General features: G+C 30.6%; 2 protein-coding genes and 1 long non-coding RNA gene across 5 annotated transcripts; 2 read left to right on the top strand and 1 right to left on the bottom strand.

The window, feature by feature from the left end:
- The first annotated feature begins 668 nt into the window (after positions 1 to 668).
- Positions 669 to 3,031, top strand: LOC136785339 (lysM and putative peptidoglycan-binding domain-containing protein 2-like). Of its 3 annotated transcripts, none has more exons than XM_066746386.1 (5): positions 669 to 823; positions 1,146 to 1,329; positions 1,423 to 1,569; positions 1,646 to 1,773; positions 1,876 to 3,031. In XM_066746386.1, exons 2-5 carry the CDS (start codon positions 1,156 to 1,158, stop codon positions 2,111 to 2,113), a joined length of 687 nt encoding a protein of 228 aa, XP_066602483.1. In that variant the 5' UTR covers positions 669 to 823; positions 1,146 to 1,155; the 3' UTR covers positions 2,114 to 3,031. The 3 variants fall into 3 exon arrangements, with proteins under 3 accessions (XP_066602483.1, XP_066602482.1, XP_066602481.1); XM_066746385.1 differs by having other exon boundaries at positions 676 to 1,054; XM_066746384.1 differs by having other exon boundaries at positions 677 to 1,024.
- LOC136785340 (uncharacterized) lies at positions 2,956 to 4,109 on the bottom strand. Its single transcript, XR_010824614.1, has 2 exons — positions 3,986 to 4,109; positions 2,956 to 3,413 (listed from the first exon to the last, which is right to left on the bottom strand). It is a non-coding gene; the product is annotated as an uncharacterized lncRNA (long non-coding RNA).
- Positions 4,110 to 5,243: 1,134 nt separating this feature from the next.
- LOC136785341 (protein brambleberry-like) lies at positions 5,244 to 10,060 on the top strand. The gene is made up of 9 exons (XM_066746387.1): positions 5,244 to 5,702; positions 5,909 to 6,296; positions 6,587 to 6,772; positions 6,846 to 7,068; positions 7,151 to 7,447; positions 7,525 to 7,737; positions 7,799 to 8,029; positions 8,091 to 8,382; positions 8,442 to 10,060. Exons 2-9 carry the CDS (start codon positions 5,928 to 5,930, stop codon positions 8,578 to 8,580), a joined length of 1,950 nt encoding a protein of 649 aa, XP_066602484.1. The 5' UTR covers positions 5,244 to 5,702; positions 5,909 to 5,927; the 3' UTR covers positions 8,581 to 10,060.
- Positions 10,061 to 12,317: the final 2,257 nt, after the last annotated feature.

Raw genomic sequence — 12,317 nt, 5'->3', positions numbered from 1 at the left:
GTTTTTCAAATAAGCTTCAATAATATGCAATTGAAAATAGGGACTTTCACATGACCTTAAACATTTCATTCAAGGTATAAACCATGAAAAAGACACTAATTAATAGATGTTTTAAAGTAATACAAATTATTTCTTAAACATTTTTTTTCAAAAACGTTTAGTTTCCAAAGTATTTAAAGGGTCCGGGACTTTAAAAACATCCTGTATTTAGAGTATATAATATACACTAAATTTAAAAAGTGAAAACAAGTTTTGTTATTGGTTTATTCCTTTACCTGTGAGAGCTCCTGAACTTCCCTATTTAAAAACGAAAGGTTTGCCTAATAACGTAGATTTAAAAGATTTACTCAGGGTTTTAAAAAAGCGACTAAGAAGCAATCGAAAATTAAACGATTCACTGACCAATAGAACTTAGAAGAGTGAAATTCTAGTGAAATATTAAATTAATTCAGGAACTTGAGAAGTGTGTTTGTATGCTTTCATTAGCTTTTAATTACTTTAACCCACTTTAATCCATGATTGGTGATCCAAAATGCAGCATCATCAACCCCTGCATTTATCCTATAACAAATCAATGAATTCTTCCTTCTCCTTATCATAGTCCTAGCTGGTCCTAACAGGATATCTAGGAAGATATAATACTACCTAGTATGCTATACTCTTACTACTGTGCTCGTATTTTGGATGGATCACGGATAGTCAGCTGATCCAATCCAAATCGAATGGAGTCAAAGTCAAAGTCGTCAAAGATGGTTTAACATCCGTATAAATGTAGTAGATGTTCATGATTTAAGAAATATCCCGTTCAATATGAATTTATACCGTAAGAATACTATCCGATTGTTAAGTATGTAATTATGATGTAAGGTTAATGTTATTCTTTGATATCTTTGAGCGAATACCATTGGTTCTTTTTTATCATGAGACAAACAAATCACGCGTTTAATTACAAATCATTTTAAGTAATACTACATATTATGTGAGTTAAATAAATGTGAACTCATTATATAATTTTGATAAGGAGGTACATGAGATTTGTATAATATTTAAATAGGTTAAGTCAATGCTTAATAAGTATCTATAAAAAGTAATAAGACATGCTGATATATATATAAAAAATATAAAATTTGATTTTATATTAACAGGTTGTTAAGGATGGAATGGAATGGGGCTGAAATGGAAGAGCGAATGTGTATTAGAGATAGCAGCAAACCACATAAAAAATATGGTAGCACAGCAAAACACATCACACGCACTGAAAATTTAGTTAAGCATAGCGTGTCTCCTACAGATACTCTTCAAGGAATTGCTTTAAAATATGGTGTTACAGTATGTACTTTTGCTATGTATAGTTGTAAAAGTAAAATTATGTTTATTTAATATTTTTGTGTTTTCAAATTAATAATACTTATAATATTATAGACAGAACAAATAAGGAGAATTAATAGACTGTGGGCATCGGATAGTTTATTCTTACGAGAATATTTACTTATACCTATAAGCGTGGAAGCTAGTTTACCTGACATCACAGATGATTCTGCCAAACCTGGCCATGAAGCGGTTCAACCTGTTAGTTTTATTGGTTACAACTCTTAATTTTATTCTTAATTTATATACATAAATTAATACTATATTCCCTTCACAGATTTCCAGTTCTTCTTCAATAGCATCATCTATTGATGATGAAAGTTCTATTAATGATTTCTTAGCTAAAATGGATTCATCAATTGCATCTGTTAAAAAAGAGGTCAAACGTGCTCAAGGGAGTAGTGAGTAAGTTAATTATATACTTTTATTTATTTCAATATTTATATTTATTATAATATAGAAATACCCTGAAAGAGGAATCATTAAAATATCTAATTTTAATTACAGATTTTGTGGTGAGGGCGACGATTTTTTCGTACAGAGACGAAAAAAATGTACGAAGTTACGAAATTCACTTCCCGTTACGTCAAATTCATATTTATCGTCCCCTTCCGAGTCACAACGACCATCTTCATCTAGTGATTTGCATAATTTTCCTACCGCCGTCGTAATGACACAAGGGAGAAAAATTAAAACTTCTCTACAAAGACTTCAACAGCAACAAGATGAAATGTTTCAATTGTAGCGGTTCTATTTTGTTTCATGTGATGGTAATAACACGATTATAAATACTAATTAAAAATCTTTTAAGTTAGTAAGAGCTAGATATTTGATTCAAAACGAGATTATTTGATATTATTTTCGGTATGTCATTATTTTTTTCATAATTTGAAATCAATAATTAAAGTCAAGTAGATAAATCATGAAGATGCTTAAGTTAACATTGGCCACCATCAAGAACAATTTATTGCAATTTTCACTCAACATATTTGAAAGAACCATGTGTGCCTTTAATACAAATCTGTAGATTGTTTACATTTTGCTTTGTTGATTTTTCAGATATATAAAATATTCTATTTTTAATGTCGCGCGTCTTCTTAAATAGTCATTTATTTTTAAATAATTATAATGAATAATAGACGACGTACATATTGTTGCATTGAGCAAGGTTATCAATAGCATCTAGCAGATCTACAAAAACTACAATTGTAATTATACATTACTGAACAAAAAATTTCTTACAATTAAGCGAATTGTAATCATATTAATTTACAAGTACTGAGCTTTGTTTAAGAGTTTTATTAAACATTATTGTTTGTCAAATAAGACAAAATTTAACTATATAAGACACCTGCATAATATTTCAATGGCTGAAGAAAAAGAATTTTAGTCAAATTTTATTTTATAGATAAGTAAATGAATAAATTTATGCAAGTAGAGCAAATTTATTGGTAATAAGTAAAATATGGAATTGCTTTAAGAAAATAATTTTTATTGAATCATGTTTAAAAGATATGATTTCCGTTTATTACATTATATGGTTTTCTGCATAAAGTAATCATTCAACAAAATATAATAGCCAATATATACTTGCAAATTTGAATTTTATTAGGATTGGCTTAAGAGTAAATACACAAATTAATCCATTTAAAAAAATATATCATTGGTTTCCAATTGCTAAATCTACCTTACTATATATTAATCTAATTGGTGGTATGACATATTGTTTGCAATTACATTTTATAACATTAACAAAATTAAAAGACCCTATACGAATGTTGCAGTTCAAACAGTTAAGTCTTCCTTTTGTCCAAGAATTCTGTAGAAACAAAGAATATCAATATTTATTTTGCACAAACTTTGAATATGAATTTAATTCAATTATAATGAAGATAATTATGATGTTACTTGGTTTATTGCTTCTTTAATCCATTCAGGAATATTATCGTCTGACATATATAGGCAAGAATCAATTTCCTCTGATGCACAGGTTAATTGTTTAGTAGAATCTCTTATTTCATTATGCGCAGAAAGTAATTTATCCTCTTTACATGTAAATAAAATTTTACGACAATGTTTACACCGTAAGGTGATCATCTAAAAATGGTAAAAACTAAATATATTATATTTTCAAAGCATAAAATTCAATTGTCCTTTTAAATAATAGAAATATATGTGACTGCAGAAATACTACTACTATTTAAAATTTTAATATAGTAAAACAAATATTTAATAAAATTTTCATCATTAAATCAAACCGAGTCTCATTGAATAATATCATTAAGTTTTCTGATGAAAAATAAATTGAATTACTTTACTATTTTATTATTTTCATAATTTCGTGTTATGGTAGTACTTTTTCATCAACATTAACACAGCCAAAGCACGCACATACAAGCTTGGACATAAAGAAGCTAAAATTTAACACAGTAAGGAAAGGACAACTTGACAATAAGAACAAGAAGACTATAAAACATCAGGATCAATTATTGCAAATTTCTATATTATGTGCAGTTTGCTTGACTGAACTCAATGTAAATATTACTCATTCTCATTAGTCCTTTAAGTCTTAATTATTATGTGATATATCTACTATTATCTACCTACAAGTACATACAACTATGGGCATTGGGCAGCAGTCAGCAGCTGTGCTGCCTGTGCTCAGTGCTGGTCAGTGCTGGTGCTGTTGGGTGCTGTGCTGAGTGTGCTGCACTGCTGCAGTGTGCTGCGGCTGTGGGCTCAAGCTCTTTTCTCCCACTTTACTTTGGCTGCGTTTCAAAACTTTAGCGCTACGATAGCGCTAGGTAAAATACGTGTCATGATCGGTCAAATTGATTCAACTGACCAATCATGATATAGCGCTACCTTAGCGCTTAAAATTTGAAACGCAACCTTCGACTTCGCTTTCTGTGCTTTGCATTCGTATGTAGCTTGAAAATTAAAGGTGCCTTCTCATGGTGACTATATTGGTGTTTGATTGGTGTTTGATTGGTGGCGGGTGCGTTCACGGAGACGCTATAACGCGCTACTTTTCAGCGTCAAAAATGTGACGTGACATTGGCCATGTTCCAGAATTCACTACCAGTAGTATACTGCGGAAATCGTTATATCTTTGGCCGTGTTCCGTTATTAAGACCGTTATTGACTGTGAGTACTGAAAATCTATAGTTTATGTCACGCAAACTATAGATTACTAGTACTCACAGTCAATAACGGAACACGGCCTTTGTCAAGAATGAAGCATTGAAAGAAGACAGAAGGATATTCCGCAGTACTGCGGTGCCGTCTGCCAGTGAATTTTGAAATACGATCATTATTGGATAGAAAAGGATATGAATTAAGGTGACTGATGGGTTGACTAAATACTAATATAAGAAAAAAGGAGATATCGCCAAATGAAATAACCATCGATCCGGCGTCAACGTTGAAAGTTGAAATAATCCAACTTTATATGCGAAACGCTAGCATCAAAAACGACCCAATGGTTGCATTCAGTAGAGACAACAGTTGCGGAACTGTTGAGTAATTCTTTTTAAACTTCTACTTCTATTGGAAAAAATTATAGGATCTAAGAGTAATAGCCAATAACATACAACGCTCCCTCAACATTTGTCTCTACTGAGTCTACTGAATGCAACCAATGCTACTTGAAATTGAACTTTGAAGCTTTTCAGAAATGTACAGTTTACGTGACATATATTGTTGTTTTCGCTTGTTTGTATACAAAGTGATGCGAGGCTTGAAATGGCGCTGTAAACACGCTTCTGCGATTGGCTGTGATTCATAATTTCAAATATAACGATATTGCGCTTCGAAATAGGTAATTTTGATTGGTGAATTTGAACGGGTAGCCAGTATGGCTGCTATTTTTCATATAAGCCGATTTCCTTGTATGATGAAATTTTTTTAATAATTCTAAATATTTATCACAATTTTGCTAATAAATTTTTTTGAAGAATCAAATTTCAATATATGCTTCATTTATTCATTTACAAAATTAGAGATTAAAACCTTATAAATCTATAAACTCATCGGCCATTGATAAGTTTGTCACGTGGGGACACCGTTGCGTAAAGCCAAATAATAAAAATACACATTTGTCATCGTATTTAAACTAGAAAACTTGTAAAGTACCACTAAAATGGTCTTACCATGAAAATTTTAAAGGTTTTTCTAGATTAGACCAAACTTGATGTAGCTTGTTATATTATTGGAGTACAAAAGTTTTAATAAGCAACATTTAAAGAGGAAATAGAATATTTTGTTGTATGGTAATATACTGAAATCGTTGTATAGTGGAGCAGAAAATACACTTAATATATTCTATTCTTAATGTAAGTTTCTTATTAACTTTATATATAGTAATGCTAACAACATAGAGCAACATGAAAATATTTGGCATCTTTGACTGTTTCTAATATACAGCTTATGAAAATTTTAATATCTTTTTGCTAAATGGTTTATTGACATATAAAATTTTGAATTAAATTTTAAGTGAAAACAATGCAGTAATAGGTTTTATTCTTTTTTATTATTTCAGTTTCATTTATCATATAAATATGGAACTGGCATTTGTTGTATTATTATTTACTATTAACATTAGCCAATCTCAATCAGCAACTGTATTAAATTGGATATGGGGAAAATCAGAGGATGATAACACTGCTGTGGTGGCTGATGGAGTTCCATTAATAAATATTCCTTACGAAACAATGACAGAAGATGAAAAGTTTTTACAAGAAGCAGCAAAATTTACAGATATCCAAGTGTCCTCGCCTTTGGAAACATGCCAACATAAGGTTGTTATGAAAATTAAAACCTCTTGCAGTGACATGACTGAAGAAGAGCTAGCAAAGCTAAGTGTTAATTTGTTAAATTGTCAATCAGCAGTAGAAGGGAGAAAAATGTTTCCATGTACAGAAGAAATGGTAAGTATTACATTGAACAGCACATATAAAATTGAAAAGGTGTTGAATATGTTTAGTTTTGGTAGGGGTAGTTTTGAGCATGTTCAGACTTGCATATCCCCTCCATAAGTCAGGCAGTAGTGGGGTAACTATTTTATACAGCGTCTCTAAAATCTGTGTAGTGTAAAATATCTATTTACTCTGAAATATTCCCTTACATTTCTATTATTATTTAAAAGATAGTATAAAAATTTTATGGTTTTAAAATGGATCTTTTAAAATTTTATTATATAAATGTAATGTTTTTTCAGTCACTTAAGCAATGTACCACAGACATGGATGCAGATATGTGGAATGCCTATCATTTGATGAGTAATAGGGCAAGAGCTGTGTGCTATGCAGCTAGAAGTACACAATTCAGAGCCTTAACAGAATTAACAGTTAATAAATTAATGCAAAGTGCTCATTCTCAAATAAAGACTCTTGACTCATTAAAGGTAATTTAAATTAAACTTCTGTCTCTAAATCATTCTTTGAAAGATTGTTTTTAAAAGAATATAATAAATACAGGAGGGACAGGAACGTCTTGAACTACAAACTATTGAGGCATTACATTCATTGTCCGAAGGAAACCAGGTTTTAATGCAACAACAAACATATTTGAAGGATGCTCAAATTTCAGCACACAATTTGGTAACAACAAATCTGAGAGAACTAAACAACGAAAAGGCCCTAATTCGAGCTGGGCATGCACAACTTGTAGTTATGACTGAAGATATTAAAAAGAAATTAGGTAGTAGATGAGTAAACGTTTATATAGTAGTATAAATTAATTGAACTGTAATTTGTATATACATTCATTTATTTAATTGTAGAAAAAGCAAATGAAGAACTTTTGGAGCAAGCACAAGAACGTGGTGCCAATCATAAAGAAGTATTGGAGGATTTAATGAGTATTCAAGAACAAGCTCTTACAATTTGGGATAAAATAGAGGCTAGTACTGACCGGATCCTTGAACAGCATGAAACAGCAGCTCAACAATACGAACAAACTTTAAAGAAATTGACCCAAATCAATGAAACAATACAATATATCTTGGATGCTACAACTAATATGCGTTCCGAAATCGACGAGAAATTAGGATGGATCACTGATTATATTGGAGATACAGGTTTAAATTATTTATTTTCTTTTTAATGTTATATTAGAGTATTGTATAAATTTAAAATATTTAAAAAATTTTTTTAGGAGAGCAACTACAAAGAGTTTATCGTATCTTCTTGCATGTCTTGTATCTGATGGTAGCTATGGTGGTTGCAGCTTTTTTAAATGCTCCAATTATAACAAGAATTACTCTGCTAGGATTGATACCATTAAATCTAGCAACCTATTTAAAACATGGATTGGATGGCTGTTTAGATTTTCCTTCTATCACAGTACTAATATTTTTAATTACTGGAAGTGAGTGTAACCAAATAAATTCTTCTTTATGATATTCATTTTTAAATACCTATATTTTCAGTGCACTTTGTAATGTCTGGAATTCAATATTTCTGTGGGCCAAAAACTTTGAAGACTTTAAGTAAAAATGAACAAAATGTAATGTCTCAAAATGGAACTTTAAGTGACAAAAATCATCAACATACATCTTCTTCTTACAATTATATTCCTAAGAAGAGCTTATATGTCCGAATAAAAAACACATTTAACAGTTTTTTTAATGGGATCGTCTATCAATTAAATCATGCAACAGGTAAACAAAAATAGCCAATAATTAATTAAAAATATTAATTTGTTCATGTTTTCATTTTTAGAAATAATTGGATCCTTTGTTGAAGCTGCAACTTTATGGAGTAAACGGAGTTTAACTTCCCATGAAGAGCTTTCTTGCTCGTATGTACCATCTAAGAAATCTCGAGCTGATTTATTATATGATTATGGGAAGGAATATTTATCAGACGACGCCACTGAAGCAGAAATCTCTGATAAACTAGAAAGCTATAATAGTTTCGATAACTTGGTGGATGCTAGTGAATTACGAAGACGTTTTTTAATGGATGCGGCTAAATATAATTCTCGCAAAATTCCTACACCAACAACAAGAAGGTACTAAAGTTTGCACATTTTTTTCATTTGTATATGATATACAGTCTTTTTATTCTCAGTCCTAGTCCATCTTATTCGTCACCACGTACACCCTGTGTTGCTTTTACAAGGAATGGAAAACGATGTAGATTATATGCCACAATTGGAAGTAATTATTGTTCAAGACATAATATTGGCTCTTCTGTTATGGGAGACTAAGGTTTTTTCAGTACTATCTTCTATAATAAATGTAAATATTAATAATTTATTGAATGTTTTACATTTTGAAGCATAATAATAACTGTATAGTATGACTATTAATTAGTAAATTTACGGATATGATGAATAGAAATATACATTTATTTAGGTTTAAAAAAACAATGTCTTTTAAAAGAAGCACAAAAGTATAATTATTCTAGAATACTAGACATGCGACAAAAGAAATATTCTACTAGATAAATAGTTTCATCATTTTTAGTACTATACCTAATATTAATTACTAGACTCTTAAGACCAACTTTTCACATTCCTTAGATTTATTTATAATAAAATATAGTGCTTGATGTGAAATTCACTTTAAATATTTTATCTTAATTTCTTCTGGTAGAATTAATATTTATTTTCATGCGTTATTGTGTATAATTAATTTGTATACTTTACTTATTTTTCTTAATAATTAATATTGTGTGACAAAAGATATGAAACAAACATTAAAGTTTATTCATATAAACAAACATTGTTTCTTAATAACGGTATTTCAAAATCTGCGTACCTATAAAGTATAATCTACAAGAAACCATTTCATATTGTGCACAATTTGTATTATTTGTTATTTTGTTATACTTTGCAATTATATTAAAACTTTATGTAGTTATTAATTTTTTTAAATTGTGCAAATATTCTATACATAATTGAAAACCATAGGCCAATCGATGGATTTGGAGATGGTCTAAAATTAACCTTTAGACTGCTTGAGCTCTTTCCAACAGAATTTTTAAATTGATCTACAGAGAACGTGCAGCAAATACAGGTAGTGAAGTGAGAATGTGTATTTGGTGTATGTACATACTATCAGTACAAACGATCGATCAATTTTCGCGCCTTTTAAAGTGTATTTTATATATGTGTGTAAAGAGTTGCAGAATGGCACTTCGCTATCACTGTATTTGCTGCATGTTCCCCTATTATGACCATTTTAACTATCAACAGTATATTTGTGGTAAAAAGTTCTGACAAATATCTTGTGCCACTTAAGTGGCGTCTGACTGAGTCCGGCAGTCTAAAATTTAGATTCTAAAGTATTCTAAACTGTCTAATGAAAGTTTAAGAAAAACAAATAAAAGCGTTTACTCAACTATTATAACAATCGATTTTTGTAATAAACTGTAAAGTACTGTAACCAAGCAGCTATCTTTAGTAGATTTTTAAAAAAGAATTTAAATTTAATCAACGGATCTTTATTGGTAAGAGATGCGTGTTACTTTAGTTATATTGTTTCCGTTGCGTTTCAACTCTTTTAACTTTGAATAATATATCAACATGATAAATAAGATCATATAAATTTTACCGAGTTAAAGAAAATTACTGTATAATGATCAATTTAATTTTTGAAATTATCATTTGAAGAACACTTCGAAATTTCACATTTTAGTCTTTGAATCACAAAAGTGCTTGACTTTTCAAAACTTTTAAGTATATAGTTAAAGAGAACAGTGGAGCAAGGGAGTGCGAGAGAGAGAGAGAGAGAGAGAGAGAGAGAGGGAGATAACACACTTATTTTTAATAATACATAAAATCATGTCTACAGATTTGGAAAAAGTATTTAAAAATAAAGAACACATATTTCTCTCGAATTTCAGTTTTTCCCCTAAGTGTGAAATGTATATTTTATCAGCGGCTCGGTTCACCCGAAGAAAAATATACGAGCTTCTATAAAGCGCAATATTAAGTTTATCTATTTACATATGTTATTTCTAGCGAATTGAAGAGATTCTAGTTAAAAAGCTATGCTGTAATAACTTTTATCTATTATTTAAAAATGATTGTTTTGATATTAACAAATAAAGAAAATTGGAGAGTATAAATATAATATACTATTATACAATACACACAGAATGCGTGTAATAGATAGGGAAATACCAATTTAATTATAGATTAATAAAATAGGATAATTATTAACAATCAGTTTCGAAAATAAGCACTGCATTTCCAGCTGAATGCGCTCTTAGAAATCTTTGCATTTCCCATCGAAACTAGAATCCCTATTGGAGACAATAAAATTTTTTCGAATTACAGATAAATTTGAGCATTGTTTAGTGTATTATAATATTTATAATAATTATAATTTGAAGATGAAAGCTAATTGAGTGAGAAATGTATTAAAAATTATGATATATCTTTTAGTGTGTCGCGTTGTGAAAATGCTGGCACTTATATAAACACGTGTATGAAAAATGCAACCATTTGGTCTTGTCAGCACAAAATATCTTTGTTATTTTAAAGATCTATCAGTATTCTGACGAAAATAGGATGGAAGATTCTCCAATATCTGGCTCGGCGTTTCATTATTCCCTCCGCTGTATAGCGTCGCGCGCGTGTCGCGTTTCTTGACAGTTCTGACACTTCTACGCGATTTGACCATCACCGACTGAACCGACTAAACATCATTCGCGCAAGAAACCAAGAAACAGAGAAAGAAAAACTGTAGCATAGCTTCAGCCTGCTTTATTTTGACGACGGAAAACACACGACTATTTAGCAACTCTACGATTCTCGCGCTTTAATTCACAAGAACTTTTATACTTTATGACACGCGTGTTAACATATATATATATATGAAACAAAAAATGCATGAAAGATATTGAGTACTAAAATACGAATAAGCAAATAATAAATATAATAGTGCTGCGTGACTGATGGAAAAGTATTATGAAATTTGTTAAAGTATAAAACTGACTGGTAATATCGATGAACAGTAGTATACTTTTTGTAATGATGAATGATGTTGAAGAGATAATGGTTGACCTATACGGAACGTCAAAGAACAAGTGTAACATCCGAAGTGTTTTAAATATAGCTCGTTCACAGTTTGTTTCTCGATGGGGACATCGTGCGACAGAAAGACGTGGCTTCTCACGGGTGTAAATTCAATCGTTTCTTCTAGTCGTTTTTCTTCTTTTTTATACAATATACTCGATGACGCGTCCCCGATGAATACTGTCCATCGAGATTCAAACGCGCTATCCCACTAGACTTTTTCTACCTCTCGACCCGATTTCATTTCTCGAATTTAAGAGCGTCTCCAAAGTGTCTTCTCGAGTATATACCCAGCAACCTGTGAACTAAAATCCATTTCCTCAGACCTACCTAAATATATGTGTAATACCATATATACGGATGAAATAATTCCTTCTCTCGCAAATACCATAATGCATGTAGATATCATAAATTTTAATTACGCGTAAATCTGGTTTTATTTTGAAAAATAGACAAAAGAGGAACGCAAATAGATCCAATCGATGAAGAATCTCTGCAACTGCGTCTTTTAAAAAATCGAGTTTGGTATATAAAAGAAGCTTCTTGGGAGTTCGGAGAGACCAGTCTGCAGCATGACTAATTATCTCAAAGGGAGAAAAAATCCTTTTGCGTCGTGAGCTCGAAGATCGCGTCACTGACTGTCAATCTCGCGAGAGTCGAGCATGCATTATGGGTTTCGAATGAGCCTGACTCTTCGGTTTAGAATTTCACAAATAGAAAAATATACGGTATAACCGTTAGAAAAAAAAACTCTTGGTTTAAAGTAATTTTGGGAAAAAGTCACTTTCAATTTTTGCATTGGATTGACCAGAGGCTGAAATATAATTTTTGCTAATTGAGATTCTTGTATCATTATCCTGCAGTTTTCTGAAATATTTTGGATCTTAAAACTAAATTCACTATATACACACACACATATA

This window comes from Prorops nasuta, unplaced genomic scaffold (assembly GCF_024137725.1).
Source record: "Prorops nasuta isolate Cenicafe-Biocafe unplaced genomic scaffold, Cenicafe_Pnas_1.2 PNAS00262, whole genome shotgun sequence".
NCBI lineage: Eukaryota > Metazoa > Arthropoda > Insecta > Hymenoptera > Bethylidae > Prorops > Prorops nasuta.
Note: the sequence above shows the minus strand (reverse complement) of the source record. Positions and strands in the feature narration are given on the sequence as shown.

Excerpts from the sequence above, each read along its gene's own strand:
- LOC136785339 (XM_066746386.1), top strand. The coding sequence starts at position 1,156 with ATGGAATGGAATGGGGCTGAAATGGAAGAGCGAATGTGTATTAGAGAT. Across the intron at positions 1,330-1,422 it reads CTTTAAAATATGGTGTTACA|ACAGAACAAATAAGGAGAAT; the intron begins GTATGTACTTTT and ends ATAATATTATAG. Across the intron at positions 1,570-1,645 it reads GCCATGAAGCGGTTCAACCT|ATTTCCAGTTCTTCTTCAAT; the intron begins GTTAGTTTTATT and ends TTCCCTTCACAG.
- LOC136785341 (XM_066746387.1), top strand. The coding sequence starts at position 5,928 with ATGGAACTGGCATTTGTTGTATTATTATTTACTATTAACATTAGCCAA. Across the intron at positions 6,297-6,586 it reads TTCCATGTACAGAAGAAATG|TCACTTAAGCAATGTACCAC; the intron begins GTAAGTATTACA and ends ATGTTTTTTCAG. Across the intron at positions 8,030-8,090 it reads TCAATTAAATCATGCAACAG|AAATAATTGGATCCTTTGTT; the intron begins GTAAACAAAAAT and ends TTTCATTTTTAG.